General features: G+C 36.4%; 2 protein-coding genes and 1 long non-coding RNA gene across 3 annotated transcripts; 2 read left to right on the top strand and 1 right to left on the bottom strand.

The window, feature by feature from the left end:
• Positions 1-1,197, top strand: LOC149114542 (uncharacterized). The gene is made up of 2 exons (XR_016206497.1): positions 1-168; positions 761-1,197. It is a non-coding gene; the product is annotated as an uncharacterized LOC149114542 (long non-coding RNA).
• A 2,591-nt stretch (positions 1,198-3,788) lies between these two features.
• On the bottom strand, positions 3,789-12,630 carry LOC110046155 (mesoderm induction early response protein 1-like). Its single transcript, XM_089287149.1, has 13 exons — positions 12,530-12,630; positions 12,231-12,258; positions 11,943-12,082; positions 10,479-10,803; positions 9,781-9,866; positions 8,766-8,832; positions 8,557-8,616; positions 8,086-8,165; positions 6,718-6,799; positions 6,497-6,541; positions 6,342-6,388; positions 5,827-5,954; positions 3,789-5,635 (listed from the first exon to the last, which is right to left on the bottom strand). Exons 1-13 carry the CDS (start codon positions 12,584-12,586, stop codon positions 5,035-5,037), a joined length of 1,746 nt encoding a protein of 581 aa, XP_089143275.1. The 5' UTR covers positions 12,587-12,630; the 3' UTR covers positions 3,789-5,034.
• An 8-nt stretch (positions 12,631-12,638) lies between these two features.
• On the top strand, positions 12,639-15,123 carry LOC149114543 (uncharacterized). The gene is made up of 4 exons (XM_089287155.1): positions 12,639-12,692; positions 12,805-12,960; positions 13,786-13,845; positions 14,722-15,123. Exons 1-4 carry the CDS (start codon positions 12,690-12,692, stop codon positions 14,773-14,775), a joined length of 273 nt encoding a protein of 90 aa, XP_089143281.1. The 5' UTR covers positions 12,639-12,689; the 3' UTR covers positions 14,776-15,123.
• The last annotated feature ends 793 nt before the right edge of the window (positions 15,124-15,916 follow it).

The following is a 15,916-nucleotide window of genomic DNA, read 5'->3' on the forward strand; positions in this document are numbered from 1 at the left end:
TGTACCGTGTGGAGCTGAAATATCTGAGGAAACAAAACATGTCGCGCAAATACAACTCAAATATAGCTGTTACCGTTTAGATCGCTTGTGAAGGAGAACGCACTAGAAAGGTGGAAAACGTAACCACACGCCATGGGCCTACGAATAAAAGAGGTTCTTCCTACATTGGTAGGCTAAACTTTGTGAAATTAGAACGAATGTAATAATAGTGACCAGCTGAGCCAATGGTTTACATTCTTTGCAAGCTAACTAGTGGTTGTAAATCATGCCATTCCTCTTTTCTTTTTCATTTGGAAGACCACTTTGTGTGATATGACAAGCTGGATAAATTTTAAGTGAAAGGGGCTTTAAAGAAATGCATTACCTCCCAGGCTCTCCATGTTTCAGACTAATTTTAAACCCTGAATGTGTTGCTGACGACTCTGTTGTCATGGTGGGAAAATTGAGATGATGCAAACCCCCTCTCCCCTGTCCCATGAATGAGGTTCTTGAGAAAAGACCGTAGGGATTTTTTCTTTCAAAGAAGCCAACAATTCAAGAAACAAGGGGGGTACATGTTGGTAAACGTGTGCATGTGGTGTTGGGGGGGGGGGGAGTACATGACAAGCCCTTGGAAGGAGAGTCTGCTGTCGAGGCTTTGCTGTCAAGGCTTCATGTAAATGTGAAGCAAATGAAATACATTAAAACAAACACTTTTGGTGTCTCTCCTCCCAGTTTTCTGGCTAATGACAAATTTATTTTTTTGTCCCTTGTTCTATAGTTTGTGGCAAGCCTTGTGATGTTAGCTTGGATTTTTGTGCTTGTTGCTGGTTATCGTGTAGCAATCAAGATGGTTGATGACATGGAGTAACATGTATCTTGTGTACATCATCAAGTGTCCTTGTCATCCATAAACTGTGTCCGAATTTTCACACAGGCAAAAGGGAACATCAGTTTCATTTGATGAAGATTCAAATGACTTGTGGAACTTTAAGTCGGCCATTTTCTAAGGACAGTTTTTGATCTGTTCACGCTGTCTTGACTGATCTTTGTACATTGTAAACTTCCAGCATAGATCACTGATTTATGTGCATGTGTGCTTCGTCAGAAACTTATTCAGGTTGCCAAAAGTTTCTGCAAAGTAAGCTGTGATTTAGATCTTTGTCACTCTTGGAAGTAAACGAGAGAAAAACCTTCTGGTATGAGCCTAGTTGAAAACCATGTTCCTTTGATTGTCATAAGTATAGGTAATCATACGGTTTCGAGTTCAATTTGGAATTAATTTGCACGAGTGAGTTTTTCAAAAGTTTGAAATTTCAGCTTTTTGAAAAACTCACAAGTGCAAATTAACTCCAAATTGAACGAGGAAAACCGTATGATTACTTATTAATAATATAAACATGAAAAAATTCGTGCGGAGGAAGTGCCGGAAGATCTTTTTTGAAGCCATTTTTTCTCATTTGAGAAAACTTTTTTCAAAGTTTCAAGACAAAATTTTCGTCGTCATTTTACGTGATATCATTTTCTTAGAAAAGTTCCTATTTTCTTTCAGTCAATCATAATCCAGAATTTCGATGTGTAATTTGCACTGGTGTTACACTTTTTGCACTGATGTTACACTTTTTGCACTGGTGTTACACTTGAACCACACTGCTCTTAGCCAATCAGAATCGAGTAATTTTTTCATGTGTATTATTAACAAGGAAAAGTCATTTCAAAATTAAATGTAGCAGAACAATAATATTTTAATTTTGTTAATAACGTTAAGCTCACAATGTAATTGACTGATTGTCTTTCGAATACAACTCCCACTGAGGTCATACTGCACTTAAAATGCCAACATAGAGAGCAATAGTTATTATTTATACCACAAACATACAGCTACCTCTTAACATTTAACATTTACAACATGATGACTTATTCTACATGTAAATACTATTTCACAATGCAATGACCAACAAACTTTACAAAATTAAAGTTGTCCTTTCCAACATTGAAATTGTCAAGGCAAATATGACAATTTGCAAAGCTTGGCTAATTTACAACTAATACTCCTTCAAAAAGATAAACAAATCTTATTTAAACCAGGACTTTACAGATTTTTGACTCAAACTCAGAAAAATGAATTTTAATATTTTTGCACAAATTATCTGTATGGATGATCTACTCTTTGGGATTCCATGTAATGTCTCCATGGTTACATAATAAACTGCATTTAACATAACTTGTTCAAATTTACACAAAATATTTAAAATGGACTTAAAGAAATGGTTACATATGTACTTTTACAAATTGTCTGATATATTTGACAAGGTATATGTAATAATTTAAAATCAACATTGAAATCAACAGCTAATTAAAGTGCATATAAAATGAAACATTTTATTCCATATTGATTTAATTTTATCTGATCAATTAAAATGTTACAATTTTATTTGGATTTCAGTTTGATTTTGACCTATAATTTAAAAGATAAAGTATGCATGCGAGCCAAGTGGCCCATAAGGCCGGAGCTTATCCCGGTTTCTGTAGCATGAAGCGACTAGGAGTATTTCTACTCCCCCTGGATGGGATGCTAGTCCATCGCAGGGTTACCCCCAGCATTAAGTTCGCCGGTACCCATTTATACACCTGGGTGAAGAGAGGCACTGTGAGAGTTAAGTGTCTTGCCCAAGAACACAACACAATGTCCCCGGCCAGGGCTCGAACCCGGACCACTCTATCCGGAGACGAGCGCACTAACCATGAGGCCACTGTGCCTCCCTGACCTATAATTTGACCAAGGAAAATTATCTTTGCTCCACTTTCAACTTGAACAAAATAATAAATATTATAAAATAAAATTCAGGATTGAGTAATGTAAATACTGAAAACAATATTATAAATTGCAACACAAACCAACTTGTTCTTTATACATCACCAAAAAAGTCCTTTGTTTAACATGTGAGTTTGGATAATTTTTGAAGATAAATTTACTGACCAACATAAGAATGCTAACAATCCAAACAGGGCAAGGAAAGAAAATATTTCATGTCATATGCACTTTAATATTTAAAGTTTTGAATAAAATAATTTATCACTGTCTATAAACAGATTGTCCTCAAGTACTTGAGGATTGAAATTTTGATTTCACTGTCATTATTTATCTTGTAAATCAACATTACTGACTACTTACAAAGAAATTAAGAAATTTTGTTCCTTATTATATTTAATCACACATGGCTATATCAATGTATAAAGCAAGCTAAGTGTTTTAAGAGTGGTTTTCAATAGTTCCATAAACAAGTTCAAGTACAATGTATTCAGCAACATAGTAGCATACACAGATGGTTATGCTTAGGCTCTTCATATTATCACTTGACACAGCGTAAGCAGAACAAGATAGAGCACGTTCATTCTAATGCCAAAGTAACAGTTTTGACAGGTGAACATGGCATACACACACTATTGAAAGCCAACCTTTATGTAATAATCAACTTAATTCACATTAATATAAAATAGCTGTTCTGTAAAATTGATAGAATTTTAACAAAACCTCAATTTGATTCTCATTTTGAGGATGGAAATATATTTATAGCCCCCCCCCCCCCCCCCCCATTTCCCTCCTTCCTAAATCACACCTTCTTTGCTTCCCTTATTTTGGCTTCTCTGTAAGGAAACAATTATGTAGCAAACCTCCAGTAACAAATTTCAAATTCACATTGGAGGTTATGATTTCAGGAGAAAAAATGTTTAAAATGTTACAAACTACCAGTACTACAAAATTCTGTAAATCCTCAGGCTGGAAAGAAGAAAATCAAAACAAATGGTTGCTCATTGTTGAATGAAATTCATCGTTCTATTTACTACCAATGAAAACAAGATCTCTCAGGCTTCTGGATCAATAAATGTACAAACAGAACCCACGATAGGAAATTCAAAATAAATAAAGTTAAACTAAACCAGCGCCCACCTAGAGGATGACTTAACATGTCAACTATACAATGTTATGAAGGATCATACATTCAAAGATTCCTAAAGTCTGTGCATGGAAACAAGAATTCTAAAAATCCATTATAACTATTCTCTGCTCGAAATAGCATTTGTGGTGTAATATCTCAATACTGAGTTATTAATAATAAATAATCTTGCACACCTCAATAATATTACCGGTAATAGCTTATACAGTGATTTAATATTCAACATCCATGTGTCATTGACACCATAAAGTGTTGAATTTAACAACTCGGGTAAACGCTACTATTGGCCAACAGTCAACAATGACCGAGCCCATCAAATTCCCAGATTTGCAAAGGTCACTGGCTGATATTTACAGTGTAATTTCAGGATCACTTTCGATGGTACAACTTTATCACCCACAAACTTAGTAGTTTGTGCTGTGAACACTTTGATTTGATTCTGACCGGTCAATAATTATTGTGCACTGACCTATCAAAATAAAGTTTAGGACATGCAAGCAAACCTTAAAACTGCAAATTAATTACCATTGCTGTTAAACTGTTTGCAGTTTAATTTTCTCATGCCTACTTGGCTTTTTGCTTGCTGCACAATAACATTCCCTAAAGCCTTCTGGTGTTCAAGTTATTTCTAAACCCTTCACTTTCACTGAGGTTACAAATTAGTTACTGTATTAGGTCTCAAATTCATATGAATTTTTTTTTTCATGTCATACACAATGAATCACAGGCAATTAGCAGGTTAGATTTACAAAAATAAATTGAGGGGTAAGTTGTCGAAAGCAACAAAGTTGCACCATTTAAACTGGCCCTTACACAATGACCATTTCTGTTATTGCTTCCATTTCTTTGTAGTAAGTTGCTACTCCATTTTAAAATTAAAAGCCTTATTTTGATAAACCAGTTCAGTTTGGTTGCGTCATCAAAAACTATCAATGTCCAGTGAATTTATACGCAAAACAGTTTTATACTTTATCCACAATGCCATTACTTACAAATTTCTCTTTGATTACATGAAGTTGACTCGTACATGTACATGTAGACCTGTACTTGCGAATAACACCAGGAATTTTTTTAAAAAAACTTCTAATACCTGGCATTACTTTTGGTGTGTGAAGAGAACAGAATCTGTCACAGGTGTGTTGTGAACAGATAGATAAGAACGTTCTTGGGAGTTGATTGCATTATAACTTGATACACTCGACGGTGGTAATGACACATTGCCTAGGCTACTTGAATGAAATGCTGAAGATCCCGTGGTTGCAATAGGTTTCAGTGGTGGCGGTTTACTGAGCATACTGTTGATCAACTTTGGCCGTCCACTTGGAAGGATTTTTAACTTTTTTGTCGGTGGTTCTCCACCAGATTCTGGACCAGACACAATGACAGATGTTGGAACACAAGACTGTTGTTGCAACTGTCTGTTAGGAACGCTGTCATGGAGGTCTCTTTTCGTCAGGGAGACTGATACAGGGTTAGAATTTGAAACGTTAATTGTGACAACCGTACTCTGGGCTGCAGTGGGGGTAGCAACAGTATGCATTGGTTGTATTGCTATTGGCTGACTCTGGCTTTGAATGGCAGAGGTAATGGGTATCATTCCATTTCCAGGACGAACCCTTGATGTGAAGTTGTGTGGACTGGAGGCACGGCTAGAGGCAGCACTCTCATTTTCATCCAGAAACCTGTCCATGTAATCCCTGAAACAAAGACAACTCAACGTTAATACTTTTCTGACCTTTTACTAGTTTGTATATTAATTATTTAATCAGAGTTGAATCCCACTATTTTGAACTCAGAGGAGAAACAAAAAACAATTCAAAGTAGCGAGAGTTCAAAATAGCTGATAGCAAATCAGTAAACATCTCAGAGCTTAGATTGTTACACTTACGTAATTCCTGGGTGGAAGGCATATTTTTTCTTTGTCAGACGGGTTTGGCAAGCAAAAGCATCATGCCGTTCAGTTTTCTTCCATAAATAGTAGAACTGGACTATTTCTCCCACAGTGCGAGACATAACCTGCAATATTTAAAATTTACTTTAATTTAATTCTTAATTCAACAAGTAACACAGAATTGAAGCTTTCATGTAACCAAATTATGCAAGAACTACTGGGATTATACTGTATTCCAGACTGAAAATTTGTACCAAAGCCAATACACTGTACCACTTTGCAATAAAAAGGTAAAAGCCCTTTTCATGGTTAAAATTTCTCATTTGCATTTAAAAAGTAATCTAACATAGATCCGAAGCAATTTTACGCCGAAACAATAAAAATGATAAGGGTAATCATGAAAAGGGCTTTTGCATTCTATAAATGTAAAAATTTACAGTAGCTTTTAGTGAAATATTACCAGAATATTAAAAAGTGATACCCGTTTGTTGGTAGTGCTCTCATTGACTTACCTTATTCTTCTGGATCTGTCTGAAGTCCTTTCCATAAACTCTCAAACCTGAAAGAAATGGAAATAAGAAAATAACAAAAGAGTGGATGAAAACTAGGTTGTTGGGTCAGTACCATTTGATTTATAAAAGATTGGGATAAATTGAAAATAACATACCACTTTCGAAGTCCCTGCACTCATCTTCAGACCACAAGGCCATTTCTGAAACAATATCAGTTTCTTACAAGTTAGTGAAGTATTATTTCAGAGTAACAAGTCACATTACATGGTTGGAACAAATTTCATTACTTTCTTTACAACAGACTAAATGCTTATTTGCATAAATCAAAAAATTAGGTGCTGAACTACAGGCAAACAGAAAGCTCTTGGTTACAAACCTGCTTGTGGGTTCGTTTGAGATTTTCTCTTGCCTATGGCATCTTCTACTATGTAGTTGCACTGTAACAGCAAGTACAAAGCCTGCAACATTCAAACAAACTACATGTCGTGACAAGTTAATATAGATGGTTAATTTTAAGCTCGGTAATGTATGTAATTCATTACGCAATTATGCAAATGTAATTCATTACCGAGCCTAAAATTCACCATCTTTATTAACTTATCACTACTCACAATGACTTCGATAGCGTTGATCCTAGCAGTATGCAGGACACCTATCACATATGAACTCAGTTAAATCACCTCGCTCTCCATGAGTTCTTGTAGCTCAGTGGATAGAACGCCCACCCGGTGTTCGGGAGGTCATGGGTTCAATTCCTATCGGGGACTCATGTTGATTAATTCACCTTCAAATTACATGTAGATTTCAAATACCATATTAGCAAATGTTACAAGCCTTGCTTACAAAGTAGCATAACATAAGTTAAGCAAAGTCTAATACATATGTGTCTAACACATAGACACTTAAATAAAGGTCTTACTTACTAACTTACTTACTACGGTATAGACTGTGACCCATCAGATTGGTGCATCTTTTCATTGTTAGTAGCATGATGTAGTAAGTGACTACGATTATTTCGCTGTCTACCTCCAGCTATGATAGTACATCACAGGGTTTACCATAGGTTTTTGTTCCCTGGCAAGCATTTGTATTTCTCAGTAAAGGGAGGCATTTTGAGTTAGAGGAAAGTGTCTTGCCCAGTATACATGTACCACAATTTAAGCCATGACTCAAACCTGGACAAGTTCAGGGTTCATATTCTTTTAAGCTCTCCAAATTCCATGACTTTCCATGACCTTTACCACGACCTTTTCCCTTTTGCCATGACCTTATGTTTAGCTGTCACTTTTGAAAATTTACACAACTATCCTTGTTTTAGGGTGAAATTTGCATTTTTTTTAAAATCTCAGGCATTCGCCAAAATGTATGCAGTTCAAATCACCCTTAGAGTGTCTGCATAGGAGGCTAATTGCTCAGTAACTTGCCTTTATTTTATTTTGTTCTTGTTTTGACATGTGCAATGATAACGTACCAGACATAACTATTTTTTTCCATGACTTCCCATGACCAACATTTAAATTCCATGACTTTCCAGGCCTGGAAAAAGAAATTCTTGAATTCCATGACTTTCCAGATTTTCAATGACTCATACAAACCCTGAAGTTGATACGGAGTCCATTACACCACTGCACTTTTGTCGCAGCACTTGCTCCATACATTCTCTTTAATTACAGTCAACATTGGTACAGTAACATTTGCCATGTCCTAACAAACTTGTGAGTCTGAACACCTATGAGCAGCTTACTTGTTCATCGTCCCTGAGTACATCTCGCCTCATTCCCTCAAGGCCTGGAATCTGACATATTGCATTCAAATAACGCTGTACTGCAAGAGAATATGTTGTTCATTATCAGTGCAAGTTGAGAGAAGTACAATTGACTGATAACTCATGAGCCATGGGTAATTTACATCTCCAACCTCCCTTTAGTGAGTATGCATGTTAACAAGTTAACATGTTAACTCGAGATTTCTACAGCCCTCCTTGACTATTTACATTGCCAAATGAGCCCAAAGTGTGTATGTGAGATTCAAGGTATATGCCAGTCAAACAAGAACTCTTGCAATCTCTGATTTGAGAGTGTTCCAATCCAACAATAGCTAACATCAAAGTAGGTAGTTTTAATGAGCACCGATGTTTAAGTCTCTCTTTGGCTTACTTTTCTCACCTTCTCAGGAACTCAAAGAACTTTCTGTTTAGCTAGTGTGATGTACTTACACTCTTTAGCACTGACTTTCTTGGGATCCCAAAGGCACTTGTCATCTTTAATATATGGAGCTGTTGACAATGAAAATTATCATTATATTAAGTAATCAGAACTTGGAGTTAACAGGTTAGTCTGGAAAGAAGCCATCCGTAATGGTGTATTAGTATTCCAGGGATCAATATACTATTTTTAATAAGCTTTAAAAATTGACCTCACTTACCTTCTTGATAATTTGGACCCATCATTTCTGGAACCTCTGCTTGATGGTCAGGTCCAATTTGAATCTCCTGGAATAGAAGTAAATGTTCATCACTCAGCATTAAGTAACACATAGATCCTATTAACTAGCAGTCTGCAGTATGGTTCCATGTTCCAACCAACAATAGCTATATGCATTGAGCAATAGTTCCCACAGGTAACCTATAGCATGGTTGTAGTCAGAGTGTTTAAATGAAAAACAATTTCTTTTTGTTTTTTTCTGATCAATAACAGTGGCCTCACGGTTGGTGCACTTGAATCTGGCTCAAGTGGTCTGCGTTCAATCCCTGGCCAGGAATTTTGTGTTTGTGTCCTTGGGCAACCTACTTTACTTTCACAGTGCCTCTCTCCACCCAGGTGTATAAATGGGTACCACAAATTTAATACTGGGAGGTAGCCCTGCGATGGTCTAGCTTCCCATCCAGGGGGGAGTAGAAATACAGACCTAGTCACTTCATACTGTACTACTGAACTGGAAGCAAGTGCCTGCTTGATGGACCTTTGGCTCATATACAGACTTTAACCTTCTCTCAGAATCCTTGAGTCAATTAACGTCTATACACTTTCGCTATTACATGTAGCAATGACGGGAGTAGTTTCATTCTAAGCAATAATTCATTGCCTGTCAGTGGTTTATGTAATTGACTATCACTTACAGCAGTAAGAACTGTAATAACTAAATATAATTTTATGATCCGATGAGCTTTAAAACAACTTACTTGCTATAACGAAAATACTGATATCAGTGGCGGATCTAGCGGAGGACCCCCCCCCCCCCCCCCCCCATTCTGGGTGAAAAAAGAAGAAATGTCTGAAGGAAGAAAAGCTGGCAGGGCAAGTAAAACAAAACCGGGCCCCCACCTTAGCTCAAAGTCTGGATTCACCACCGGATATGTTCTATCTTTAAGCCCTCTTAAGTGAAACATTGGCAGTAACAACAACATTGTTAGAACAGAATCCAAGCTGACATCTCTCACCTTTTTCCAGTCTTCTGGGGAATAATCTTCATCATCAGAGGATGATGAACTTTCACCCAAATTGAAGTAACTGTAGGCAGCAGCCACTTAAAAGGAAAAAAATATTAATGTTGGATTACACTGTAACAGTATGGACTACTTTTCCTGTAAAACAGCTGACAAAATTGGAAGGATGAGTTTCATTCCACTCTCACTAACTAAATGTACATGTATCATCAGAGTGTTGTAAAACAAGTTGGTAATAGGCATGTATATGAAAGAGTTGACATTACAGTGGAAAATCCCAATTTATTTTAAATAACCTCCAAGGAAAACAAAAACTGGTTTGAAAAATCAGGTTATTGGAGAAATCTGGGTGGGGGGATTACCGTGTTCGATTGAGGGGAAGGGAACATCTTTTGGTTTCGTGTTGTTGGAAAATTAAAAAAATTAAGGGTTTGAGAAACTGCAGAAATATTGCACCCATTGCTAACTCTTATGGGTTCAAATAAAAAAACACAACAACAACAACAGCATAAGTTTTACACTTCACCAACTAACTACCAAGTCTGTTTAATGACAAGATGTCCTAATTTTTTGTCTGGACCATGTGCATTCATTATTATTTCAAAAGCTATAGACAACAAGCACTGTTATCAGCCAGAATCCAGCTACAGACTGATATAAACCTTTCTTTAGGGGAATATCAGAGTACTTACATCCTCTGGTTATTCTTTGGTTTTCAGGGAAAAAGTTGTTGTCTCGACTTGCTCGTGGAGAGGGAGGGGACTGTGGGGATCTCGGTGATGGTACTGACAGGGGGGAGTCTGGGGTTGGAGGTGCTGGTGAATCTGTATTTTCTGGTAAAATATTTTCTTCAAGTAATGGATTTACAGCAGGATGGGGTGGATCAATTTCACGTGCGTCGATCAAAGGTGGAAGTGGGTCTGGCTTGATTTCGTCCAATGGTACATCAGCCTCAGGGTTGGCATCATCTGAGTATCCATAAAGAGCTAGCAGGTCCTCTAAAGGCATGTCACGTTCCTTGTTACGTAAAAAAATGATAATATGAAAACAGTGATATATACCTTTTACTAACCGAGTTCAAAGTCCATACTGACATTTACGGACCAAGTTTTTTCGCTTTGATTTATGGCCAAATTTGCAAAGCGCGGAGGCCATAAATCGAAGGGGAAAAACAAGGACCAATAACTTACGGTACAGACCAAGAAGACAAGGTTGGTAAGATATTTATTTTATCTCTACTGTGTGTCTGATGGGTTCAGGTAACAATTTCCATTCACACAGAACAGCTCCAAATTTCTTATGAAAGTTGAAAGAAAAATGAGTCAATAAATGAAATTGGTGTTACATGGTTAGAATGTTTTAATACACAATTTAAATTACCAAAAGCAGTTTTAAAAATTAACAGGCCGTACAGTAGAAAAGGGCCAGGTAAATGATCAATCACAGCTTGCATGGTAACTGAGAGATATATTAAGTTTAGTTAAAGTACATGTAAGGAATAGCTACAGAAGCAAAACAAAACTGAAAATTAAACACTTTCTTAGTGCTAATATACATGAGTACATTGTATGATATATGTAAGAGGCTACAAAATTGTAGCATAAAACATATACCGGTAGTGTTATTTTATTATAAAAAATGTTCAGTTTATAAAAATTACTGAACGTTTTCAAAGATAATTTAAAGCCTTTTGAATTATTATATATAAACACATAAATGAATTATGTATATACACTTTTCTGTGAACACAATACATTATTAAATATTGGACAATAAATCCTTTATTCACCACAATTGAGCAAACTTAATAAAACTTGTTTAATCAACTACATGTGTTATAATCATCCTTGATGGAGTTGCACCATTTGTGTAAAGCATGAATTTATAATGGGGATTTATAATAGGGCTCCAAATGTGATGGAAAAAATTTCAGAATCACTTTCCATTATAACAACTAAGGAGCAAGAATAAATTAAAATGATGTTAAATTAAATGTGTCATTTTAACATCTGAAGAATTAAAAATCTGAAAACAAAAAAAAAACAATTGTTCAAGGTTTTTTTTGGTAAAAATAACCAGTTGTAAAGTAATATGTAAAAAATGATGAGTATTTTTTTTTTTGAAAAATGCTTTTTTGGCATTTTACACGCACTAACCTTTTGCAGTTCTGACAATTCATCTTCATTAAATTCCTCTTTATCAGCCATTAGTTCTTCCTCATCCATGGTCGTTTCATCGTCCATGTCATGTACCATCATATCAGCTGTGATTTCATATTCCTGGTCTGTTGAGTCACCTAATAACAACGGTATCAAAGAAGAAAATACAATAATTGTAATAAGCTTACCGTTTTAATTAGCAGCTAGCTAGCCTGTAGTGTTAGAAAAATGTTTCACAATTGAACATTTTGACAAACTAGGCAGCATATAACATTAAAAACTCACCTGTATCGTCCGTTTGGGCTTTAGGGGACTGTAAAAATTCGAAAGAAAAAATACACGTTACGCTACACATAGATCGCAAAAATTTGAGCAACTTCCGATTTTGAAAAAACTCGAAACACCGCTTTCCAAGTTGACAAGTGAACGTAAACATTGTATATAACAAATCTTTAGCGACAGGAAACGATCAAAGAACGACACTGACCGATGAAGGAACCTTCCTAGGAATTTCATGAATAATTTTGCTGTGTTAAAGGCAGATAACAAATGTGTGATTAAATTATTTTATCACGCAACCTTACCAATTCCGCTGCCTCCGCCATCTTTGAAAATTTGTTAGCGGCGAAGCGTCCAAGCATGCGTCATCTGAAACCAAGGAACTGTGGGAAATAAATCCCACAAACCATTGCGAGTAAACCAAAGGCATGGTTACTCAGTCCACCTTAGAAGAGAAGAGTGGAAATGGTTTGTGTTTTCCAACTTTAGGCTTAAAAATTTTACGTTTTCGTTTTAATTTCTGGATCCTTAACATTCTGACTATGTAGTTTAATCATTTTTGGTCTGTTCTGTCAACTAGGGTGGGGTAAAGAAGTTTGATTACCCGAAGTATGTGTGGTCCCCCACCGGTGGATGGTGGTGTAACCCACGTAACTGGAAGAGAAATACAGCTATTTGTTTGGCGGTAGTCTTTGTATTGCAGATTCCCGTTGCAATGATCAGTTGGTCTAGAGAGGTAAGCAAATCTTGAGAAGGCCCCTTTTTACAATAACTGCAGAAATTCTTGCACGCTCATTAGCTAATTTTCATTGTCAATAAGCGGACAGACACAGGAATTTATAACTTATACGATAACATTTTTGTAAAAGAATAAACTGACGTCAGTTTTTCCTGAGTCTGGCCTGTTATTGACGATAAATGTTGTCATAACAATGTCTATGACGTCGTGGATCCACAGCTACTTTGACAATGTTATGCAAGGGTGCATTCTGCACAACTTCCACACCAACAATATGCCATGGCTTTTTAAATTCCAGTCCATGCTCCTGGCAAGTAGCCATGCAAAGTCCTACCCCAAAGAATGTTATAAAAATGCCACCTTGAAACGGGGGCGTAGCATTCAATTTTGTGGAGTACACACAGACTAGAAACTTTATTGAGCATTGGAGGCACTAGCTGCCAGAGGGGTCTGGCAGTAGAGTCTCCCAGGAAAGTTTTATTTTTAGGGGCTTGGAAATGCCATTTCTCATGTTGTCCTGGCAACAATTTCACAAATTAAAACATGGAAAAACGCTGAGTGTGCATGTCACTCTATGCGAAAAACTTTAATTGTACAACGGTACACGCCAAAATTTTAAAGGCCACATCGAAGGTCCTCGGCTTTGGGTTATAATGAAATTCATGATAGTAGCATGAAAAACTGATATCAGTAATTATTAATTTACATCTTCTAATCCCTTTGTGTATTCTCTCCAATATACATGTTAACCCTTATATCAACCACCACCATTGTGTACCATTGTTGCACTCTATTGATTTGTAATTCCCTTTTTTTTTTCAGAGACGCTATGTGAAACCCTACAGACACATCCTATCTCAGCGTTTTGCTAAGTATGCTAAGGTGAGCGATTACAACTTTTATGTATATATGTGCAATGTATGATTTGAAAGGCTGATTTAGATGGTGTGATTTTTCCAAAATAACTTTGACATGCACTTGCTGGCTGGACAAGTTGTATTGACTAAATGAAACCTACTTTCTGATGATTGTGACATCAAAGTCCTGCACATGGGTCTTAAGCTGATGTTACACATGTTGATTTTCAATGCTGATTTTACATCGATGTTACACAAAACAGCAGTATGTTACTCAAGACAATTCTTGATGCAACATTGTAAATTCAGGCAACAATGTTCGGCAACATGTTGCCACAATGAAATTTTGCATACAAGTCACTCTGTGCACCATGTTACACCACATCAATTTTTAACGCAACAACATTGGATCAAAAATTAAAGTTACAAATTGGCTGGAGTAACATCACCTTTACGTCATAAAGTAAACAAACAAAATCCTACCATATAAATCAACCCAGCTTAGGACCTACGAATGGACCAGTTAGACCAAGAAAATTAGATCCAGAGGCCAGCGGGCAATCTTTTCTCCCCCTTTGATACCCAAGTGGTATTATTTTACACCTGGAGGCAACTTGCTCAAATAAATTTGAATTGAAAGTTGCAGCTTGCTCCAAATAGAACATTTATTTAACAAAATGGTTTCCATGTTGTCATGTGTCTGTTGAGTAATTAATCACATATAGAAAGAAGTAAGTCAAACTTTATTTAGCCAAGGTGGCCCATTGATGATGTCAAAATGTGGTAAGAACAGAAAAGTGGCACACAATGCAATAGCCGATTATGTCACTGATATTCTTGCCACATTTTGACACCTTCTGAGCAAAAGGTACTCATTTAGCTGTTCAAAATACTTTAACAGGAAGATGATCCAAGTTTACCAGATAACTACCAGTGGATCAAGTGGTCCAAATAACTTCTCTTTGATGTTTTTGTGCATGGATTGCAATGCAATTTGACTAACTGAATGTGTGTGCATCTGTGAACTGCAAGGATTAAGTTACTTCTTATCCTGTTTGTTTGTAATTCTCCTAACTTTTTCACATAATTGCAATCATTCTCTTTGAGAGAAATTGATTTTTTATCAAGGAGTGTTGCATGTGATGATGAGGTTATGTATTCTCATTACCTGTTTACTTGATCCGTTACAACAAGGTGTTAAGAGAAGTTAGGAATTATATCATTGTTGGACTTTAAGGGTTTGAACTAGTGTGACCTGTAGCAATGTGTTTCTTGTAAAATAAAAACATGATTTTAAATGTTATGGTGGGGAATCTTTCTTGAAGTAAGAAAATTAAACATGCTACAAGAATAGAAGTCTGTGTTTATTTGACCAGGGTTTGTTTCATAGCTCCGTGTCATTTACCAGTAGGAGTGGTCTATATGTAAACGAGATTTTGAGCACGCACGAAGTGATAGTAGTAGAAGAAGAAATCCGAGGGATTCTGTGAAGACCCCCTACTTCCGCCACCCCTTCTTTCTCTTATTTGCTTTCAGGGAAACACGCCCTACAGTTTAGTTATCGTATTTTCAACACATTTCTTACATTTTAAGAAGTCCTTATTGTTTGTCGACGTACACAATAGATACATGTATCCTGCAATATATAGCTTGCCAACATTGGTCTGTCGTCTTGTAAAGCTCTGCATAACTGAAGTTTATTTATTAGCTTTCACAGACTTGCGGGATGTCGTAAACATCAGGTGATAAACCGCGTGATTAAGGCATGTTTCATAAGATTAATCCACAAGGAAAAAATCAGAATTGTATGGAAATTGAAATCGCGATTGTTCGTTTTACAGGGAACCTTCAAGCAGTCGTAAACATCAGGTGATAAACCGCGTGATTAAGGCATGTTACATAAGATTAATCCACACACACACAAAAAAATTGGAATTGTATGGAAATTAAAGTCGCGATTGTTCGTTTTACAGGGAATCTTCAAGCAGTCGTAAACATCAGGTGATAAACCGCGTGATTAAGGCATGTTACATAAGATAAATCCACACAAAAAAAATTAGAATTGTATGGAAATTAAAATCGCGATTGTTCGTTCT

Source organism: Orbicella faveolata, unplaced genomic scaffold (assembly GCF_042242905.1).
Source record: "Orbicella faveolata isolate gen_17 unplaced genomic scaffold, um_ofav_v1 contig_14, whole genome shotgun sequence".
NCBI lineage: Eukaryota > Metazoa > Cnidaria > Anthozoa > Scleractinia > Merulinidae > Orbicella > Orbicella faveolata.